This window comes from Diadema setosum, chromosome 5, assembly GCF_964275005.1.
Source record: "Diadema setosum chromosome 5, eeDiaSeto1, whole genome shotgun sequence".
Classification (NCBI taxonomy): Eukaryota; Metazoa; Echinodermata; class Echinoidea; order Diadematoida; family Diadematidae; genus Diadema; species Diadema setosum.
The window spans coordinates 18210533-18229950 of NC_092689.1; the positions used below are offsets into that span (position 1 = coordinate 18210533).

At 39.3% G+C, this 19418-nt stretch overlaps 1 protein-coding gene across 1 annotated transcript in view; it reads right to left on the reverse strand.

The window, feature by feature from the left end:
- Positions 1-19418, reverse strand: part of LOC140229166 (protein O-mannosyl-transferase TMTC2-like) — a 110039-nt gene that overhangs the window by 2447 nt on the left and 88174 nt on the right. Inside the window, exons 3-8 of the mRNA XM_072309431.1 lie at positions 4968-6018; positions 4042-4156; positions 3475-3560; positions 2719-2903; positions 2164-2242; positions 1410-1531 (exon numbers count right to left, since the gene is read on the reverse strand). Of these exons, the coding sequence (XP_072165532.1) occupies positions 1410-1531; positions 2164-2242; positions 2719-2903; positions 3475-3560; positions 4042-4156; positions 4968-6018 (1638 nt within the window). The remainder of the gene's footprint in view (positions 1-1409; positions 1532-2163; positions 2243-2718; positions 2904-3474; positions 3561-4041; positions 4157-4967; positions 6019-19418) is intronic.

Below are 19418 nucleotides of genomic sequence, written 5' to 3' on the forward strand. Positions count from 1 at the left end.
TCTTTCTTCCACAAATAATCAGGTCTGCAAAATTGATGGTTTGGCTGCATTGAAAAAAAAAAGAAAAGGATATTGAGGTTTTTGGTCGGGCTTAACTGCAGAAACCATTACAGTCTGGAATTGGGTTAAAATGACTTCCCCTCCCGTCTTTGTGGTTTGCAGTAACTACTCGGAGAGATTAAATTTCTGAGAAGTATTTCAACCGTCATTTTTTATTCTTTCAAACAACAGTAGCACAAGTTATATCCTTACTTATCATACATGTATATATAAAATCAACATAATACAAGAGAATTTCATCATCACTTCAGAAACCACATCAGGTTTACACAGAATATATCCATGTAATGTCAGAACCATCTTTGCAGCCTCCCATTTACAGACACGTGACAATTCAAACCAAGTCGATATGCTCTGCATAAAGTACAATCAGAATAGAGTTTCTATTCTGTAAAAGTGGATTTTTTTTTTTCATTTTGCATGACATGAAACTAGTGCACGAAACCAAAAGCTCGTAAAATTGTTATGTTACATGTCATAGTATCTTATATCTTTGATATTAAGGTACACGTAGTTATATATTGTGTGTGTTTGTGTGTATCCTCTTTGTCTGTATAAAGTCAATGACATAAACTCCTTGCACTCTGCTGAGTGAGTAGAGTTTGTTGACCCCACACAGAGTGAATAACCTCACTATTTCACTGCTTGAATAAGCTTGCGCATTCCAGAAAGGCTGAAGAGTGAATTTTCATGAACTTACAGGTGGAGCAATATTGATTTTTTCCAGATGGTTGGCACAGGTGTGACATGTTTGTTATAAATACAAAACATCTGTAGATTTCTGTGCTATTTTAAGAAGTAGTTGCACCTGTTTTAGCCTTGACTGTTTTGAAGCAGATAAAAAAAAATGCATAGCTGTAGATTTCTATGCTATTATAAGAAGTATAGTTGCACCTGTTTTAGCCTCGATTGTTTTGAAGTAGATAAGAAATGCATGGTTACAATGGCTGAAAAACAGTCAACATTAAGGGCTTGAATATCTATTGTCTTTAGCTTTTGTTGCATTCACTGTAGAATAAACATGTTATTGACATGAAAGTCTTCATCATCCCAAATGAAAAATAAAAATCATGGTGATAATTTCACATCTCAGAACTGTTGTGTTATTTGTAATTTTCTTCACTTTTGCTAGTCCTTATAATAGCTCGAATGAATTTGCTGTTGTAATGCAGATCAATTATCTGTATCCATAGTACACACGAAATTCAGAGCATGAAAAATAATTTGCATGAAAATGTTTGCTTTTACAGTGCATCATCTGTTATTCGTAACCTCAGGGCTAGTAGTGATGAGATATGAAGGCATGACGTGTAATACCTACAGTGCATAGAATAACCCGAAAGACTTACCGTCTTGCTGAGGAGGTTGGCGTAGGTTAGGTGGGCAGGCACATGATCAGATTTGCTCAACAGTGATTCCTGGAACCACTTCTCAGCCTCAAGAATGTTACCAAGCTTGTAGTGGGTCTCACCTTTCATGAGAGAGGAAAAATTCAAAAAAGGAAAACAGTATAGCGAGATAACAGTGTCAAATACATGTGATAGTTCAAGCTTCACATCCAATGACATCCATGTATGTGTGAAATATCTTACTTTATCAGATTTAAAACACACACAGCATGAGCAATTACTTCTGGGTCACATGTTTAAGGTCTTTGGAGAGATCAAAATCTTGCACAACACAGGTGGACACCAAATTACTTTCCCCTACTGCAATGACACAAATAGTAAGCAGGATGTATGCTGTAAATCCATTTGTATTGGTGTTAGATTTGGTGTGTTATCTTATTGGATTTGGTCATGTAGTACTGTATTCAAATTGAGATTTAAGAACTCTTGAGACATGTGAGGCTGTGAGTATAAGACAGATTATGCATTGCAAAAAAATCTTAATCATATCTACCTCAGTTAATACTTGATTGCTCTCTGTTAAATGTCTGTCATGGCAAGATTTAACAGAAAATGATAAAGCTCCTACTATCACATAACATTGATTACCAAATCAGAGCCACTCCACTGTGTCAACATGTCATAAAGAAGAACTACACATATTGCTGAAAATATATATATTTCAGTTCCCACAAAGATATCTCAAACCACTTACCCAGCATGTTGAAGAGACTCTGTGGTGAGTAGTAATCTGGGCGTCGGTCAAGAGCTTCTTCCAAAACTTCCAAGGCTTCCTATTGATAGCAACACAACAAAAACACACACTTATTGCAAGCTTGTATAGCAGTAAATCTGTGTCAACACCATGACTATTGATACCATCATCATCATCATCATTGCATTCATTCATCACAATCAATATAATTGTCATCTTCATCACACAATAGTCTTCATCATCATCATCATCAGCAGCAGCAGCAGCACAATCGTCATTACCAGAGCAATCCTAATCATTGTCGTCATCATCACAAGTCACAGCATCATTATTATCACCACAATCATGTATATCATCACTTTTAGAACAATCCTAATCATCATCATCATCACCACCAATGCCATCATCATTGGCATCATCATCACCACAGCAATCATCAATAGCATCATCATCATCATTATCATCAACCTGATTGCAACCATCTTTATCATCATCATAACTGTTCACCACCATCATCAACATCCTCTCTTCTACCACTCCTCCTGGTCCCCCTACCTCATGTCTGTTGGCCTCCTGTAGGAGTCTGCCCAGGTTGAATAGTGCCGATATGATGCCATGCATCTGTCCCTTTGGGTCCTTCAGGCCAGCATCGTCCAGTTTTGCTGCCCGCCGGTAGACCGCTTCGGCCTCTGTGATTCGCCCAACAGTTGTCATGGCAATACCCAGATTCAGGTGGGCCACTGTATTTAAGAAGGAGCATTATTGGCATGTAGACATTAGCATGTGAATACTCCAAGAGCACAAGTGAGTCAAATATCAGGTAAAGATAAAACATTTGAGTCTTTGGAGTGAGCCACTAGGGCTTTTATGTATGCCAGATTTTAGGCATGATTAATTGGTAGAATTAACATCAGTTCTGTTAAAAGTGATTTTTTTTCACAAAAAATGCAGATGTCTTCATTTAATATTACTAAGCCAATATCAGTTCCTTTAGAAGTATCTAATTACAACTTGACAAAGGCATTTTGTTTGCATTCTCACTCTTGATCATGGGATTACTGGGCATGAAGTAGGATTGATTTCAAACAAAACCATGTTTCAGTATCTTAAATAAATTCTTGATTTATATTTCACTTTACACAACAGAATACACCTGTCTATGCAAAGTACAACAATGAGCAATCATTTCTAAAGATCGGTAGATCAAGACTAATCAAGGAGAATATATCTGTCTTGCAGATTCTCCTCCTCCCTGCCATCCAATGCACTTTGATCCTGTCAGTTGCACATGAGTTGCTTCATGGCACTTACTTGACATGCGAGGGCGACATTTGATTGCCATCTGGTAGCTCTCGACTGCCTCTTCCACCCGACCAACCTCCTGAAGCAGGACACCCCTGTGGAGTGGACATGATAAGAGATATATATTGATCACGGTAACAGCAACATGAGAAATAGATTATGCTGCCCTCACTCAACTGGTGACACACATTTTGATAACTGCTCAACAAGGAATGACAGTCCTGTAGATTCCTAATCAATTTTTACTATCTCTTGGCTTGGAAGCAACAACAGAATTACTACATAACTGTTGTCATAATTTCAATCATCTAATATCAATCTGAATGTACACAAGCACACATCAACAAATTAAAATTAATTTGATTAAACTAATGACCTTCAAACTCTGTGACAATCGCAAGTAGAAACAGTGCCCCTCTTGACATATACAGACGGTGAAACTTATTTCCATAAATGAGAAATAAATAAGAGCCTTAAGATACCATGAAATCCTGACAAGAGTAGATTTGGCTTCAGAAAGTGAATCCAATGTCATACAACTAGACAATCTTTATGGGTCACTCTCAGCATACTTACAAGTTGTAGTGGACGTCTGCCATGTTTTTCCTGTATGTCAATGCCTTTCTGTAGGCATCTTCTGCCTCCTTAATCCTTCCAGCAGTCTTGTAAATATTGGCAAGATTCCCTAAAGCTGTAAAGGAAGAGCAATACGATACTGACTCATTAAAAACCAGCAAGCAGCAGACACTTGCATCTCTGTGGCAATTATAATATGTACACATGCTGCTTAACTCAACTAAGCTCAGTATAAAAAGGAGAACAGCGCCACCTATAGCTGCTTGATGGAAAATATTCCTGGGTCTTGTAGCAGTTAGAGTCCCTTCTCTGTGGAAAGAAGCAGCATCAGTTCTGCACAATATTGATTGTGGTTGACATGATCCACTGTCTTGCCCACAAAGAATTAAGTGTCCCATCTAAATCCATCTATGAGACCTCCAATACCTTGCCCAATGAAATTTTTACCTCTCTGGACATTTCTGCCACCTTCATCCACATTCTTATCCGCTCTTTGGTTGACAGAGGCATATCAGTATATTATAGATGGATACTGCTTTGCTGAGAGGGCCTGAATTTATGTTTTTGTTATCATCCACTGCTATTCCAAAGAGGCAGATACAAATATTTCTACTCCAGCTGCATAATTAAGGAATAATCAATAATATTCTTTAGTCCCACTTGCTTTCTTAACCCGTTGAGGACGAGGCCTGAGTATACTCGGGCAAGCGTCTAAGGGAAATGCGTGTTGTAACAAAATTAAATACCCTCTACTGTGATGCACAGTAATCATGTTACTTGAGCTAGTCTTCAATAAATATTCCCCTTCTTTCGAATTATTGTTTGACAACAATTGCTGACAAGTAAAAGTGCAGACAAGTTCATCTTTCTAAACTTCTGATGATTGCTGGAGTATTTCTCTGAGAATATCTTTACTCTTGTAATACCTTTCGGTGGGTTGACGGCGATCCCAGCCCTGTAGAGAGATTCCTCCGATTGCCAATCTCTGTTTCGCATCACTGTCTTGCATGAATATAGGCACACAAGTATCAGGACGAGGCCCAGGAGAAGTTTGCGGACCATCGCTTTCGATCTTTGCCAAATCTGGCTGGCGATCTCCGCCAGGCCCAGACAGAAGCCGATGCTTGGGATGTATAAGATGCGCTCGGCCACCACGAAACCTACGTAGCACAGAAGGTTGGAGGCTGGCAGGAAGGGGAATATTAGAAAGGATGTCGCCACGACGATCGTGCCTAGAACCTGCTCTCGCTCTTCTGTCTCTCCCTGCATCGTTGTTTCTGCTGCGTTGCCATGGTTACACCAGCTATTGCTCCTGATCCGGTGGCGACCGTTTCGTTCGGGACTGTAGGAGGAGTGGCGCGGCGGGTTGGCTCGCTTGCGGGTGGACACACAGCCGTTGCTGTGCCGTGGGTAGAAATTGTTGTTCTCCTTTCTGGCAGATATGATGGCTTTCTTTGCATGCCCACTTCGGAGCAGTTTAGACTCCTTCCCATTAGTTTTGTGTGATACCCCATTACATGATAGCTTTTGGTCACCCTCCTCTCCGGTGGGAACAGAGTCAGAACTTTCATGAGACTGAGACGAAGGCACATGTTTTAACCTGCCTGACCTCCTTACAGAGACCTCGTGAAGAAAATTCAACTCCCTAAAAGAATATAATCCAAGAGTGGCTAACGACCCATAGAGGCACACACTCCACAAGTTCCTGACATCGGTTATTGTTTGAATGAGTGGGATGGATTCCATGGACCAATCAAAACTCAGCGTCACTGGGAACATCAGTAGCCATGCATTGTATGCTGGTAAGAAGAGGAAGGTCAAAGTTCGTGCCAAGACACTGTGTGAAACTGATGCCGGATTGTCGGCAGGCGCAAATACCGGTGGCTGCATGCCGGTTGCGTAAAAGCGTAGACACAGTAGGGCGCCCCCAAGTGCTCCATTTGCTAGAAGTGACAGTCTGATTTGGTGATATTCATTCTGTTGAGAAACAAAACAAAAAGAAAACAGTCAGATTTATATCATATTTTGCATGGTATATACACTGAAATATCAAACCATGCAAGACTAGACAATTTTAGAAAGAGATAATATTGACGACTAGGATATGCACTCAGAGACTCCAACTCTCCCGTTTTTGACGGGAGATCTCCCGCCGAAAACCCATTTTTGCCAAATCTCCCGTTCTCCCGTTTGAGATTTAATTTCTCCCACCCTGGCTCTGTGTCTCCCATTGGAAAGGATTTCTTACTTATTGCTATTGTATGTTGAAAAAAAATAAGCCTTAGCTAGCTCCAGAGAGCATCTAGAACCCTAGGAATTTCACGCTTCGCACACATCAACTTTGAGTCTCCCGTTTGCTAGGGGTTTCAGGCGGGAGAATCTCCAGATCAGGAGGTGCTTTGGGTTGGAGTCTCTGTGCACTCATTTGAATATTGTCTTAAAAACAGTTATCTTGGTTCACAAAAATAATGTTTGTTCACCATACAGTCATATCCCTTGGGTCTGCCACCTCCAAATTTAATCAGGGACACTTTATGCAAGTTCATCACTAAAATCAAAGTTAGCTCCATCCTCTATTTAAAGATCTTCATTAACCATTTGGTCATAAACATACCATTTCAGTGCAGTTGAAAAGCCAAAACAACTGACATCATCCCCATCTCTCTCTTTCTCTCTCTCTCTGTTTCGATCTCTCTCAAGCCCTATTTATCTGTCTATTTTTGTCCCTGATAATCAGTGACATTGCCTTCCGTGCAATGCCGAACACACAACGTGTGTCAAAGTCTAATAGGTTAATATGTCTGCATAATAGGGAAACAATTGATTATGGAACTGTGTCTCAGTCTGATCAAATTAGGCATGCAGTCACTGACATTGAGTTCTATTGACTGCTCAAATGCGGGGAAAAAACAAACAAACATGTGTCTGATTTTTTGGCTTGTATTATTGTCATCTTCACATAAAGCAGAATTTTTGTATGAAACTATTGTCAATCTAAAGCAAATTTCTCAGAGAAAAATAGAATATAAATAAAATATATAGATATCAAAATACAGATGTGAATTATGTTGTTTTTCCTTGCATAGAAAAACACTAAATTCTGTGAATGCTTGCCTTCTTCTTCAGAGCTGCATCATTGCTATCACAATTTTATATTTCTTTCCAATATTTTGATATATGCAAAATTTCACTGGAAATAGCATAGCACAAATAAAAAGACACTGTTAAAAAGGATGTGTATCAAGGTGCTGATAAGAATGTTGATGACATTCTGATGATTTTCACAGAAGTGTATACTTAAATTCATTTTGAGTACATCATAGTGTGACAGAGCATCACACCGTTGTGTATTTCACAACGCAAAAATTCACCAGATCGCTATCATCGTGAGAGTGGCACTAAGTCATATTTGCAGTGTTCGTGAGAGTCGAGAGTGTTTCCAGCTCTCATGTTTCTTTTCTGCATGCCTGCGAGACGTTTGTCGGTTGGGATGGGCTCTGGTTTCCGTGGTTGCATCATGCCACTAATTCCCACGGTACACAGGCCCACCCGAACCAGCCGTAGGATTGGACATGAGGGCGCAGGTAAAGTGGCGGGGGGGGGGGGGGGGAGCTGCATGATAATTTTTCCCTATGGCTGTTTGCATTTGACAAAGAGGAAATGGGTCACAACAATTCTGCAATTCAGTATCATCACCTAAAGAAAAAGAAGAAGAAGAAAAAGAAAAAGAAATGTGCCAGAGCTCTACACAGTCCCACATGTTACCATCTCGTTGATAGTGGATTTCCCTCACCTCTTCATGCAACCTTAATAGTCAGGACCAGTTGCCATTCAGAATTTCAACTCTCTGTGTATCAAATCTTAGATAAATATATCAACAGGCATATCTGAGACACTAACAACCATTGCTCATGATTGTCTCTCAATGCACTGATTGAGTGCTGCATGGGTTGAAAGTTCAGTCTGATAGAAGAATTATTGAAGAATTATTGACAAACTATGAGGAATGCTCTTCATGCTCGTACAAGTAACTTGATATGTAATGCACTGATGTCCCATTTTAAAAGCATACTATTATGATTAATAAAATCACAAATATTTTGTGAAACAAATGCTACAATTTCATAACATTAATTCCTTGTGTTCCTATATTATTTGTATTATTCATGCAAGCATTGTCTCTTTACTCTGTACAAAAAACAAATGCATTCAAGGCTCAGATTTTCACCTTTCATGAATAATTACTGATTGAAAATCAAAAGGAATACATAGAAATAAACTTAAGAAAGTCAAACAACATGTTAAGATTAAAGGTATTGTTTGCAACTGGGAGCAGTGATTTAAAAAATGCTCAAGTTATCACATTTAATGCATATGTGTAGATCAGTTGCATCACAAAACATCCTACCATAAAAGAATTTTGCAAAAAAGCCTAAAATATATGGAGATATCAATATCTTTTCTCAATAAACCCTAACTGTGGACAGTTTATTCTAGAAACAATTTTATCATAACTACTGTTCACACTTTGTTTATTTAACAATACTTAACATGGATTATACCGATTAACATTTTTAGGTTGGTTGTTTCTATCCCTAACTCACATTTTAGAAATATTTTGAAGCACTAAAGTTGGGTTTTTGTTTAATCTGCAAATGGCAAATAATGCCTTTAAATATGTATGTCAACAATATTGATGATGGAGAAGATATTACATGAACCCATTCATTTACAAAAAGTTAGATAAGATCTAATACTCCATCAAGCTACAGAATCTAATATACATGTACTGATGATGCTAAATTGTAAGTAAATGCCATTGGGAGATTCCTGGATTTGGCTGCAACATTTCTCCTTTCCTCTACTATAGTAACTGTTCTCATCTGTCATTGCTGATTATAGTCATCCTCCTCCTCCTCCTCCTTATCATCATCATCATCATCATCAGCAGCAGCAGCAGCAGCAGCAGCAGCAGCACCACCACCACCACCACCATCATCACCATCATCATCATCATCACCACCATCATCATCACCATCACCATCAGCAGCAGCAGCACCACCACCATCATCACCATCATCATCATCACCACCATCATCACTACCATCACCATCAGCAGCAGCAGCATCACCACCACCACTACCACCACCATCATCATCATCATCATCATCACATCTGGAATATTATAAATGGAATTCTACAATTCATATACACCCTTTTGCAATACTGTTTGCAGTACTGCTTGCAGTCTCTGCACGCAATGTCTATACCTTCAGAAGAAAAAACAACCAACATATCCATAATAACTTTTAACACCTGTTTCTGATTTACTCTAGACTGAGGCTTGCTACAATGTCATTTGCTACATTCATGTGACAAGTTATGACCTCCAAATTTTCACTTAACACTTTAATGGCCGAACAACTGCTTACATAAACCTTTGAGGGGGTGTACAGAATCATTCATGTCCATAAGGAAACATTTTTCTTGCGCACTTCTGAAGAATAGCATATGGGGACATAATATCATGAGAAAGAGAAAGGGGAAATGGATATAGAGGGAGACTAAGATCGGCAAAGATAGTGACAGATGGATATATCTATATATTGCATATATTCATGGAGAGAGGAGGTTTCATACTTCTTCTAAAAGAATGCATTCATAATCATTTTCCCATTAAATTTAAAGTTACAGAGTGTTGTGGGCAAGCAACATTCGAGTCATCTTGATGACTGAAATCTGCCAATGCCATTCCACACAACAGCTGTTTCACAAACTGCTATATGTCAATCAAAGGTGCAGTTCTCAATGTGCTTCCAAACATGACTACACATCTGCTTTATGCATGTTCCATGGTAGAAGTTGAGTCAAGGTCATGTTAAGCTCAATATGTGCTCAGAGACCACACCATCTGTACACCCTGAATCTAGCAAAACGTGATTGGAAAACTCTTCCAGACCACAATTATCTAAACAAAGTTTAAAAAAAAGAAAGAAAAAGAAGAAAGAGTGCTTGGTCATTCAAGTCTGCTTTCACACTTTAAAAGTTCTGTTCACACACCACTAAAAGATTCAAGATTTTTAACATCGATTTTTTTGCAATGCCATCGAGATGTCCTTCATTCTGGAGTATGAACACATACACATACACACACACACGCACAAACACACACAACTTTAATTTTTGTTTTACACACAGCAATGTGAAAATCCATCTAGCGTGATTTCTAATTTCTATTTTTTGGAAGTCAGGACAATTTGCCCTGCGTGTGTGTGATTGGCACACAAAGAAACCATCAAACTTTAAAATCAGTTTGTGCAACTTGCCACCCTAGGTTCACGCACACGGTGCTTGGGATCACACTCCAGTCATTGTTTAAGCATGCGCATCCCAGACTGGATGGAGATCCAATATGCTTCACTCACAGCTGAGTGATATTTTTTGCTGGTGGCAAATAGAACTGATTTTCACATCATGACACAAGAACTGATTACTCCTGCACGGTGTGTGAATGCAGCTAACGAGCCCCAGTATAGCATGAAACATGTTGGTGAACTATTTTTCAAATGAGTTCTTTTGCCAATCTGAAAGGGCTGGAGGAGAACTAGAGAAAGGGAAGGGGAGGGATGAAGATAGAGAGAAAGATGAAGAGAACGAATGAAAATGATAAGGGTAAAGATGGACAAAGAAAGAAATGAAAGAGAGAGGGTGGGGGGAGAACAGCTAGCACGAGAGAGGGTGAGAGGACTGTACTAGACATTTCAATGTTACAAACCCTGACCTTTGGCGCCGCAAATTACAGCTGTAAAGTGGGTGGCAAATTTCTGTCAAAGCGAGCTCTCTTGTTGAACTTGGAATCGGAGATGCCTATTCAGGATGGCGTTAATGTGCGGCGTTGGAAAGTGCAGAATGTTTAGGTAAGAGAGAGAGAAAAAAGAGTGAGCTTCCAAGTTGCATTGTTCTGGGTTCTGTTCACCAGAGTTTTCATGGTTTTGGCAATGTAAATGTGAATGAGAGACAGCACTTCACATCTTTAAAGTAACACTAACAGCTCTCTTTCTCCCTCTTCCAAGCTCTCCCAAAATGCTGACAAATTGTGCAACATCTATCATGAGAATAATTTCAAACCCCAGAACTCTTCCACTTTCCAAAGGGGGAAAATTTCTACTTTTTTTTCCAATTTACGCTGAAAATGTAAACCATTTATGATGGAAGATGGAAGAGGAAGAGGATTAAATGGAGAAGATGGAAGAGGAAGAGGTGAAAGAGGATATGGAGGATGAAGATTAGAAGAAGGAAGAGATGGAGAAGACAGAGGAGGAAGAGGAGGAGGAAGAGGCAGAGATAAAAGAGGACAAGGAGGAGGAGACAGAGAAAGAATGAGATGGAAGAGGAGATGGAGGAGGAGGAGGATTAGATGGAGGAGGAGGATTAGATGGAGGAGATGGAAGAGGAAGAGGAAGAGGTGAAAGAGGATATGGAGGATGAAGATTAGAAGAAGGAAGAGATGGAGAAGATGGCGGAGGAAGAAGAGGAGGAAGAGGCAGAGATAGAAGAGGACAAGGAGGAGGAGACAGAGAAAGAGAATGAGATGGAAGAGGAGATGGAGGAGGAAAAGGATTAGATGGAGGAGGAGGAGGATTAGATGGAGGAGACGGAGGAGGAGGAAGTGAAAGAGGAGATGGAGGATGAAGATTAGAAGGAAGAGATGGAGGAGGATGAGAATTAGAAGAAGAAATAGAGAATAAGGAGGAGGGAGAGGTGAAAGAGGAGATGGAGGATGAGGATTAGAAGGAGGAAGAGATGGAGAAGATGGAGGAGGAAGAGGCAGAGAAAGAATAAAACGAGGGAGGAGGAAACAGAGAAAGAGAAGGAGATGGAAGAGGAGATGGAGGAGGGAGAGGAATAGATGGAGGAAGAGCAGAAGGAGGAGGAAGTGAAAGAGGAGATGGAGGAGGAGGAGAAGGAGGAGGAAGTGAAAGAGGAGATGGAGGATGAGGATTAGAAGGAAGAGAAGGAGGAGGATGAGGATCAGATGAAGGAAGAGATAGAGGAGATGGAGGATGAGGATTAGAAGAAGGAAGAGTGGAGAAGATGGAAGAGGAGAAGATGGAGGAGGAAGAGGAGAAGGAGTAAGAGGCAGAGATAGAACAGAACAAGGAGACAGAGAAAGAGAACGAGATAGAAGAGGAGATGGAGGAAGAGGATTTTTCCTTTTCCTCCTCCATCTCCTCTTCCATCTCATTCTCTTTCTCTGTCTCCTCCTCCTTGTCCTCTTCTATCTCTGCCTCTTCCTCCTCTTCTTCCTCCGCCATCTTCTCCATCTCTTCCTTCTTCTAATCTTCATCCTCCATATCCTCTTTCTTTTTTTGTTGGAAAAAAGAAGAATGAAAAATAAATGAATTGAATTGAATTGAATTGATTAGATGGAGGAGATGGAGGAGGAGGAGGAAGTGAAAGGAGGATTAAAAAGAGGACACATATGGGGGGGGGGAGGAGGATTAGAAGGAGGAGGGACTAGAGGAGATAGAGAATGAGAAGGGGAGGAGATGGAGGACAAGGGTAAGGTCCCAAGGAGGAGATGGAGAAGAAGACACAGTAGGAGGAGAATTAGAGAAAGGATATGGAGGAGATAAAGGAGATGAAGGATTGGTAGAAGATGGAGGAGGATTAGAAGGGGAGGAAATGCAGGACAAGGATACTTCATATTTGCTTGTATGTACACAGTACATGTATTATATTATTGTTCATATTCTCATTTGTGCACTGATCCTCTCAGTCCTTTGGTACTACTGATCAGTCTTTTAATACACCAATAATAAGGACCAAAGGAGGAGACATAGTAGAAAGAGAATTCGACAAAGGATTGGAAGGAGGAGGAGATGGGGGACACAGAAGAAGTGGAGAATGAGGAGATGGAGGTACCATAAACATCTTACAAAATCTTAATCCACTGAGGATGAGTCCCCGAGTATACTCGGGCAAACGTCTATGGGAAATACGTGTTGTAGCAAAATCAAACTGTCCTCAACTGGTTAATGGGAATTGGCTAAAAGTTTATGATGGTTCTCTTCTGCCATCACAACTAAAGCTTCCATCAGTTTCATTTTTCTCTCTAAAATCGGAATCTTCATGGGAGATAATTAAAGATAGAGGAGGGAAGGGAGGACAAGAGAGAAAGGGAATGACTATGCAAGTTTTCGGCATTGTTTAATGCTTGACTAAAAAAAAAAAGCAAGATGGAATTTGTGGCAGATAGTGATATCATCAATGTTTTCAAACACTACAGCTAGACCATGTCAGATATCCTTTCTTCTTTGCAGACGCAATGACATCCAATCATATCTGAAACAATGGGGGAGTGATGTCTGATGGCTTTCCTTTTTCTTGTTCTGATGGGTGGCAGTAGCTTTGAAGTCAAAATGTCAGGGGTCAGAGGTCACGGTAGCTCTTCCCCTTTGCCCGCTGAATCCTAATCCTGCAACTTGAGAGGATTATGGGGCTGCCGTGCAAATATTTGTAACTAAACAGTCTTTAGATTGCCACATTTGACATACACACTAGTCAAAAACTTACACCACTTGACGCGCAAGTTTAAAGCGTTTAGATGTTTACATTGCATTACTTCTTGAAATTGCGTAGCCCCAGCTGCAGAGAGACAGCTATGGAGTAAACAAGCACACAGCCTTGCATCAAGACTTTATAAGACATCATTTTATTCAATAGAGGTAAAGCCATGAGTCAAACTTTCATTAACAGGTGGGGTCTTGACAAGAGGCCACATCCACTGGTGGCAGCAGGCATACATGGATGACTGGTGCTGCAAGAGAACTTCTTCATTTTTAACCAAAACTCATGTAATTATCAAGAATTTCCATCAGAGCCATACGGTACAAAGTTTTCAGTATTGACCACTTTTTATATCCCATTATTGTCATTGTTCTTTTTGTTCTTCTTATCACTATCATCATTATTTTGCCATCATAACCATTGTTCTTAATCCTAATCATCTGCATGCTATCATCTCCTTATTACGATCATCATAATCATCTTTAACAACTTTTATTTTGATTTTCTCATGCCTATTTCAAAAATACTCTTTTATTTAAGTGTTTTCTTTTCCTGTCATGAACTTGGTTGGTTATGGAGGGATACAATGCTGGGAATATAATGCAATTCAACTGATTCTGATTTCAATCGATACAGCTGTATTGTTTCACTCACTGATGTCTTGTTGATAACTACAACCACAAATTCATGTGGCTATTATTCAATAAAACAGATGAGAGCAAAGGCACAAACTTTACATGGGAAACAAACTTCGACCACCATCCCAGATGGACATGTCTAGCACAAGGACTGCTTTTAACTGCTTTTTTTTTTTTTTTTTCATTTGGGGGGGGGGGGGTATATATTTATGATCTACCACTTAGATATATTTTTTTTTTAGTTTGATATCTTGCATAAATGAAAGGTGGAACATTACTTGAATAATGAAAGTATTTATATCTAAAGTGAATTTGAAGATTTTTTTTTTTTCAATGCACAAAAACTAGGAACAATGGAATAAAGAGATGAGCATTAACCCGTTGAGGACGAGTGCCGAGTATACTCAAGCAAGAGTCTGTGGGAAATGCGTGTTGTAGCAAAATCAGCCCGTCCTCAATGGGTTAATTCCCTGGGGCAGAGATAGCACTATTCATAAATTTCCATTAAAAGGTACATAAGATTGTATTTCTGAAATTCCTCAAATCCTCATGTTATATTGTTATTTTTCATTTTGATTTATCTTGCTCTGTGCAGCAGTTAATATACTTATTTAAATCTGTCATAACCTCGTAGAGTGGTAAAGTCAAAATTTGTGAAGTTCACAATGATTTTAATTGATATTTAAAATATCAAACACTGGATAAAGGCCACATAGCAGTCCTACTTCTGTTGCCATGGATATGTTATATTACAAGAGGTTGTTTATTGACTTTCCTATGAAAGCTACAAAAGCAAGATTTCCTAGTATCTGACACGCTCTCTCTCTCTAAAAAGAAAAAATGCATGAGCATTATGTGCGTGCCTGTACTGCAGCAGGAAGCCTGACCTTAATGTGGAAGACAGTAAAGCGAAGCACGGACGACAAACACCAGCAACATCCGGATGGGATGTCCTGTGTTCACACCCTACAAGACTCTATCAACATCTCATGCACCTTCCATGGCTGAATATGTCGCTGAGAATTGCTTGCCTGACTTAAGGCGGTTTTGCCCAGAGCATATATATGTTGAAAACACCTGCCGAGGGGCATTATTACATCTGCAAGCACCTTGACAGTTGAGAAAATGTGCAGACAAGGTATATACAGAAATATTCCACGAATAGGGAGAATTCCATCAAAAAGCAATTCCTGTCTGCCCTCCCCCCCCCCCCAAAAAAAAAGAAGAATAAAAAAAAAAAAGATTGAATGAAACATAATCTTATCTGGAGCTGATTTTCAGAGACATCATCATTGCCAAATATTGTTGTTGTTTTTTGATTCTTCATGAAATATCACTATAAAACTTTGCTTTCTTCGCAAATAAAAAATTTTCTTCTAAGATCATGCAAGACAACTTTCAAACATGCACTTTGAGGGTAAATTTATGTTTAGAGTAACATCATGGCAACAAAACACACTGGCCAGTTGAAGGACAACTATTTAGACATTTAACAAAAAATGTTGAGATCCTAATAGCTAAAATATTTGACACCAACACTTGCGCCTGACTTCAAATTGATGACAGAGTTTCTATTTATGTTTCTCCATATTGCTTTGTACTGTATATCACAGGACAGTAACCGTAGTTATTGGCCTTCATATACCAAGCATGACATATCTACCACTAAGGATAATCTATCTGGACTGATGACACTGATTTCAAATGCTGTAAATATTCTCGCGTGCTAAACAGTCGCTGTGGCCCGATCAAATTGGAGGGGTTTGCTCCAAAAGTTCTCTCAACTCCGGGCAGATGCCCCACATGCATGCACTCACGCCCCAACGAGCCTTTCCCATCGCACAGGATGAAAGTGCAATGCAGGTCACGTGACCTTGTTTGGCGCACGGCCGCATCTGTGCGAGGGATTGGCTGCGGAGATTTGGAGTCCATTAGATGTCAGAGGAGCTGAAGTCAGACTGCATGTCTGTTGTCATATTTCAACACAGATCTGATAATTATGTTAAAATTCTTGCCAGTCTGCCTCCCACAGATGAAGGGAAAACAAAGAACAAGAAGAGAACAACAACAGGATCACAGCTGGTGGCGATGGGAGAACATTAGAAAGGCATTGACAGGAACCAGAGGACCTTATCAGATGCAGATCCATCACAATGGACTCTGTAACCATGGTGATAGACAAAAGTCTTGAAAGGATGTTGAATGCATTTTATATCTCACATAGAGAAGGTATAAGCTATACTTCCTCGAATTTTAGATCTAGACTTAAAGGGAACATAAACCCCAAGAACAATGTGGATTGAGTGAAAGCAGTAATATTAGTAGAACACATCAGTGAAAGTTTGAGGAAAATCTGGCAATCAATGCAAAAGTTATGAATTTTTAAAGTTTTGGTGTTGGAACTGCTGGGAAAGGAGACTACTAGAGGTTATGACGTATGAGTGGACTACAATATAAAGAAAATATAAAGGGAAATCAGTAAAAATTCATTTTTCATGAAAAATATACATTCCCTCCACTTGATACTGACATATGTGAGGGGTAGCACTTATTCCCACTGCTTTCTGAAAGTGGTTACTCAAGAGCTCTTTCATTTTGGTAGAAAAAGGAATTTTTGTGCAATTCCTTTTATATTTTCTTTATATCGTTGTCCTCTAATACGTCATAACCTCTAGTAGTCTCCTCATCCAGTTGTTCCAACACCAAAACGTTAAAAATTCGTAATTTTTGCATCGATAGTCCGATTTTTCTCAAATTTTCACTGATGTGTTCTACTAATGCTAATGCTTTTACTTAATCCACATTGCTCTTTGGGTTTGCCTTCCCTTTAACTCGAATTTAATCTAAATTCAGTGTATTTTGAGATCATGTGACTGGGATTATGATGAAACTGGCATTACATTACCATTCCTTTGTGTACTCACTTCTTTGCTCTATTCCTCCTTCCATATACCTTATTATCTGCTTTTGACACCCAACCTTACCCTTTTGTTCTCAATGTTCTGTGTCCCCTGCCCCTCCCTGACAGTGTCATGTCATGTGTTATGTTGTTATATAAGATGTCTGTGCTCCATACAACCAGGGAGGTGAGATGTCTCTCCTCCCTGATATAACTGTAAGTCACTTGACAAGCACAAGGTACAATAGTACGCCAGCGGCGGACTGTACCAGACTGGAAGAAGAAGAAGAAGAAGAAGAAGAAGAAGAAGAAGAAGAAGTCTACCTTTCATGTTTGTAATTGTGCTTCTGACAAAGATTCTGCTAGGATCGAAAGCTCACGCCCCTTCGGGCTCAATTTTCAGTTTCAGTTCAGTTTCAGTATTAAAGTTTTATTTTTCCACTTGTATAAAACAAAAATAAGTATGACAATACCAAACATATTCACATATCATGGACATATAAACAGGAGTTCTCAGTACATTGATTTCAGCAATGACTCAGTAATCTGACTCCATGAGCTTACTACTATTGGATAAGCAGTTTTTCGTCATTTTTTTTTTCCTGAATGGGATTGTAATGAAACAACAGTGTCATCTCTTTCAATGCCTTGCAATCTTGATAATCTTTATCTGTACATTCAAACTGGCACCAGTTAAAATACTGGTTGCAACACAAAGACAACCACATTACAGTTGGAAACTTGGATATGGCCATGACATTTGTATCTTAACTTTGTTCAATAATAATGTCTTACCAGGGAGAAAATCAGTCTTTATGCATGATGTAGCCATGATTGATGAAAACACTCTTTTGAAGCAAAGAATTTGATTTAAACTCCTCATTGCCTTGCATATGCTATTGCTACAACGCACATTTACCATAGACACTTGCCCAAGTATACTCAAGACTCATCTTCAACGGGTTAAGAAACACAGTCCCTTGCAAAAACGATTGTTCCAAAATTTCAATGACTTGGCAACGATGTCTTTGTAAGGTGAAGGGGTCATAACTGCTGAGTCATGGATCAAAATAGTTTTACTATATTTCAATGTACAAGTGAATGGGGGAATTTTGATGCAGTGACATCATTGGCTGGTCTATTTTGCATATCTGCTGGGGATCAATGTCATTTCATTTAATAGCAAAAGCATGGATGGTATAGTTTTGGCTGAGATGGGGATTCAGGTTTTAATTTTTGCGAGATAGTTCGTGACCACTTATATGAAGTATGAAAGAGCATACAATTCTAAAGGGAATTAAAAGTTTATTTGATGAACATCTCTTTTGAAATGGCTGAGATATCCAAACACAAAGCAAAACAAAATGGTCGTAATAAAAGGTGGGTCCAATCTTTTATCAGGACTTCTTTGTTTTTGGATATCGTGACTTTTTTTTTTTGATATCTTGACTTTTTAAAAACCAATTTTCATCAAATAAACTGTAAATTCCTCTCAGAATTGTATGCTCTTTAATATTTCATATAAGTGATTTCTAATTATCTCGCAAAAAGTCATAATCTGATTCCCTATCAACCAAAACTTTACCATCCCTTTAACGTCAAATTTTGTTACTTTTACTGTTTTTACTCTACTCGTGTTTATCCTACCTCATTTTATTTAAGTCAACATGGAGATGGAGTGGTTTTGCCCTTTCAGAAAAAAAAAAAATCATCACCATCATCAGCATATCAACATCAATACCATCTTTGATATCATCAACATCATCTAGTCTGGTTGCTACCATCAGGTGTATCTCAGTCTAGTGTAACAAAGGAATAAATATGCCTGATGTAATACAATCATCATGTGTGACATAAGCATAACTGCGAGCATTTTTGTCAAAACAGACTGTCACTCTGCTGCACGATAGGTTTATCACAAAACGAATCATCCTGCTACATCGAGGAGACTTTTCGTGCCTAACGGGAGTGCTGCGTCATTTCCAGGGGCTACACCGGCAACCATGGGGTGAACGGAGGTCTCCAGCATGTGTCTACAATAATTAGGAATTGTCTCCCAGCTGTGGTTGGAAAACGTCATGTGGTTTCACAAAGTGAGGCGAGTGCATGGTTGGGAAATGGGAGGGCCAATTGGGATTGTTGGAAAGTCCGGTATAAAAAAGTGTAAGAGAAGGAGAGAGCAATCGCTAGGCCTGTTCACTCACAACCCAAATAACAGTGTTTGAAAATGGGAAAATTGTCTCGTAAAACACAATGCAAAAACAGAACAT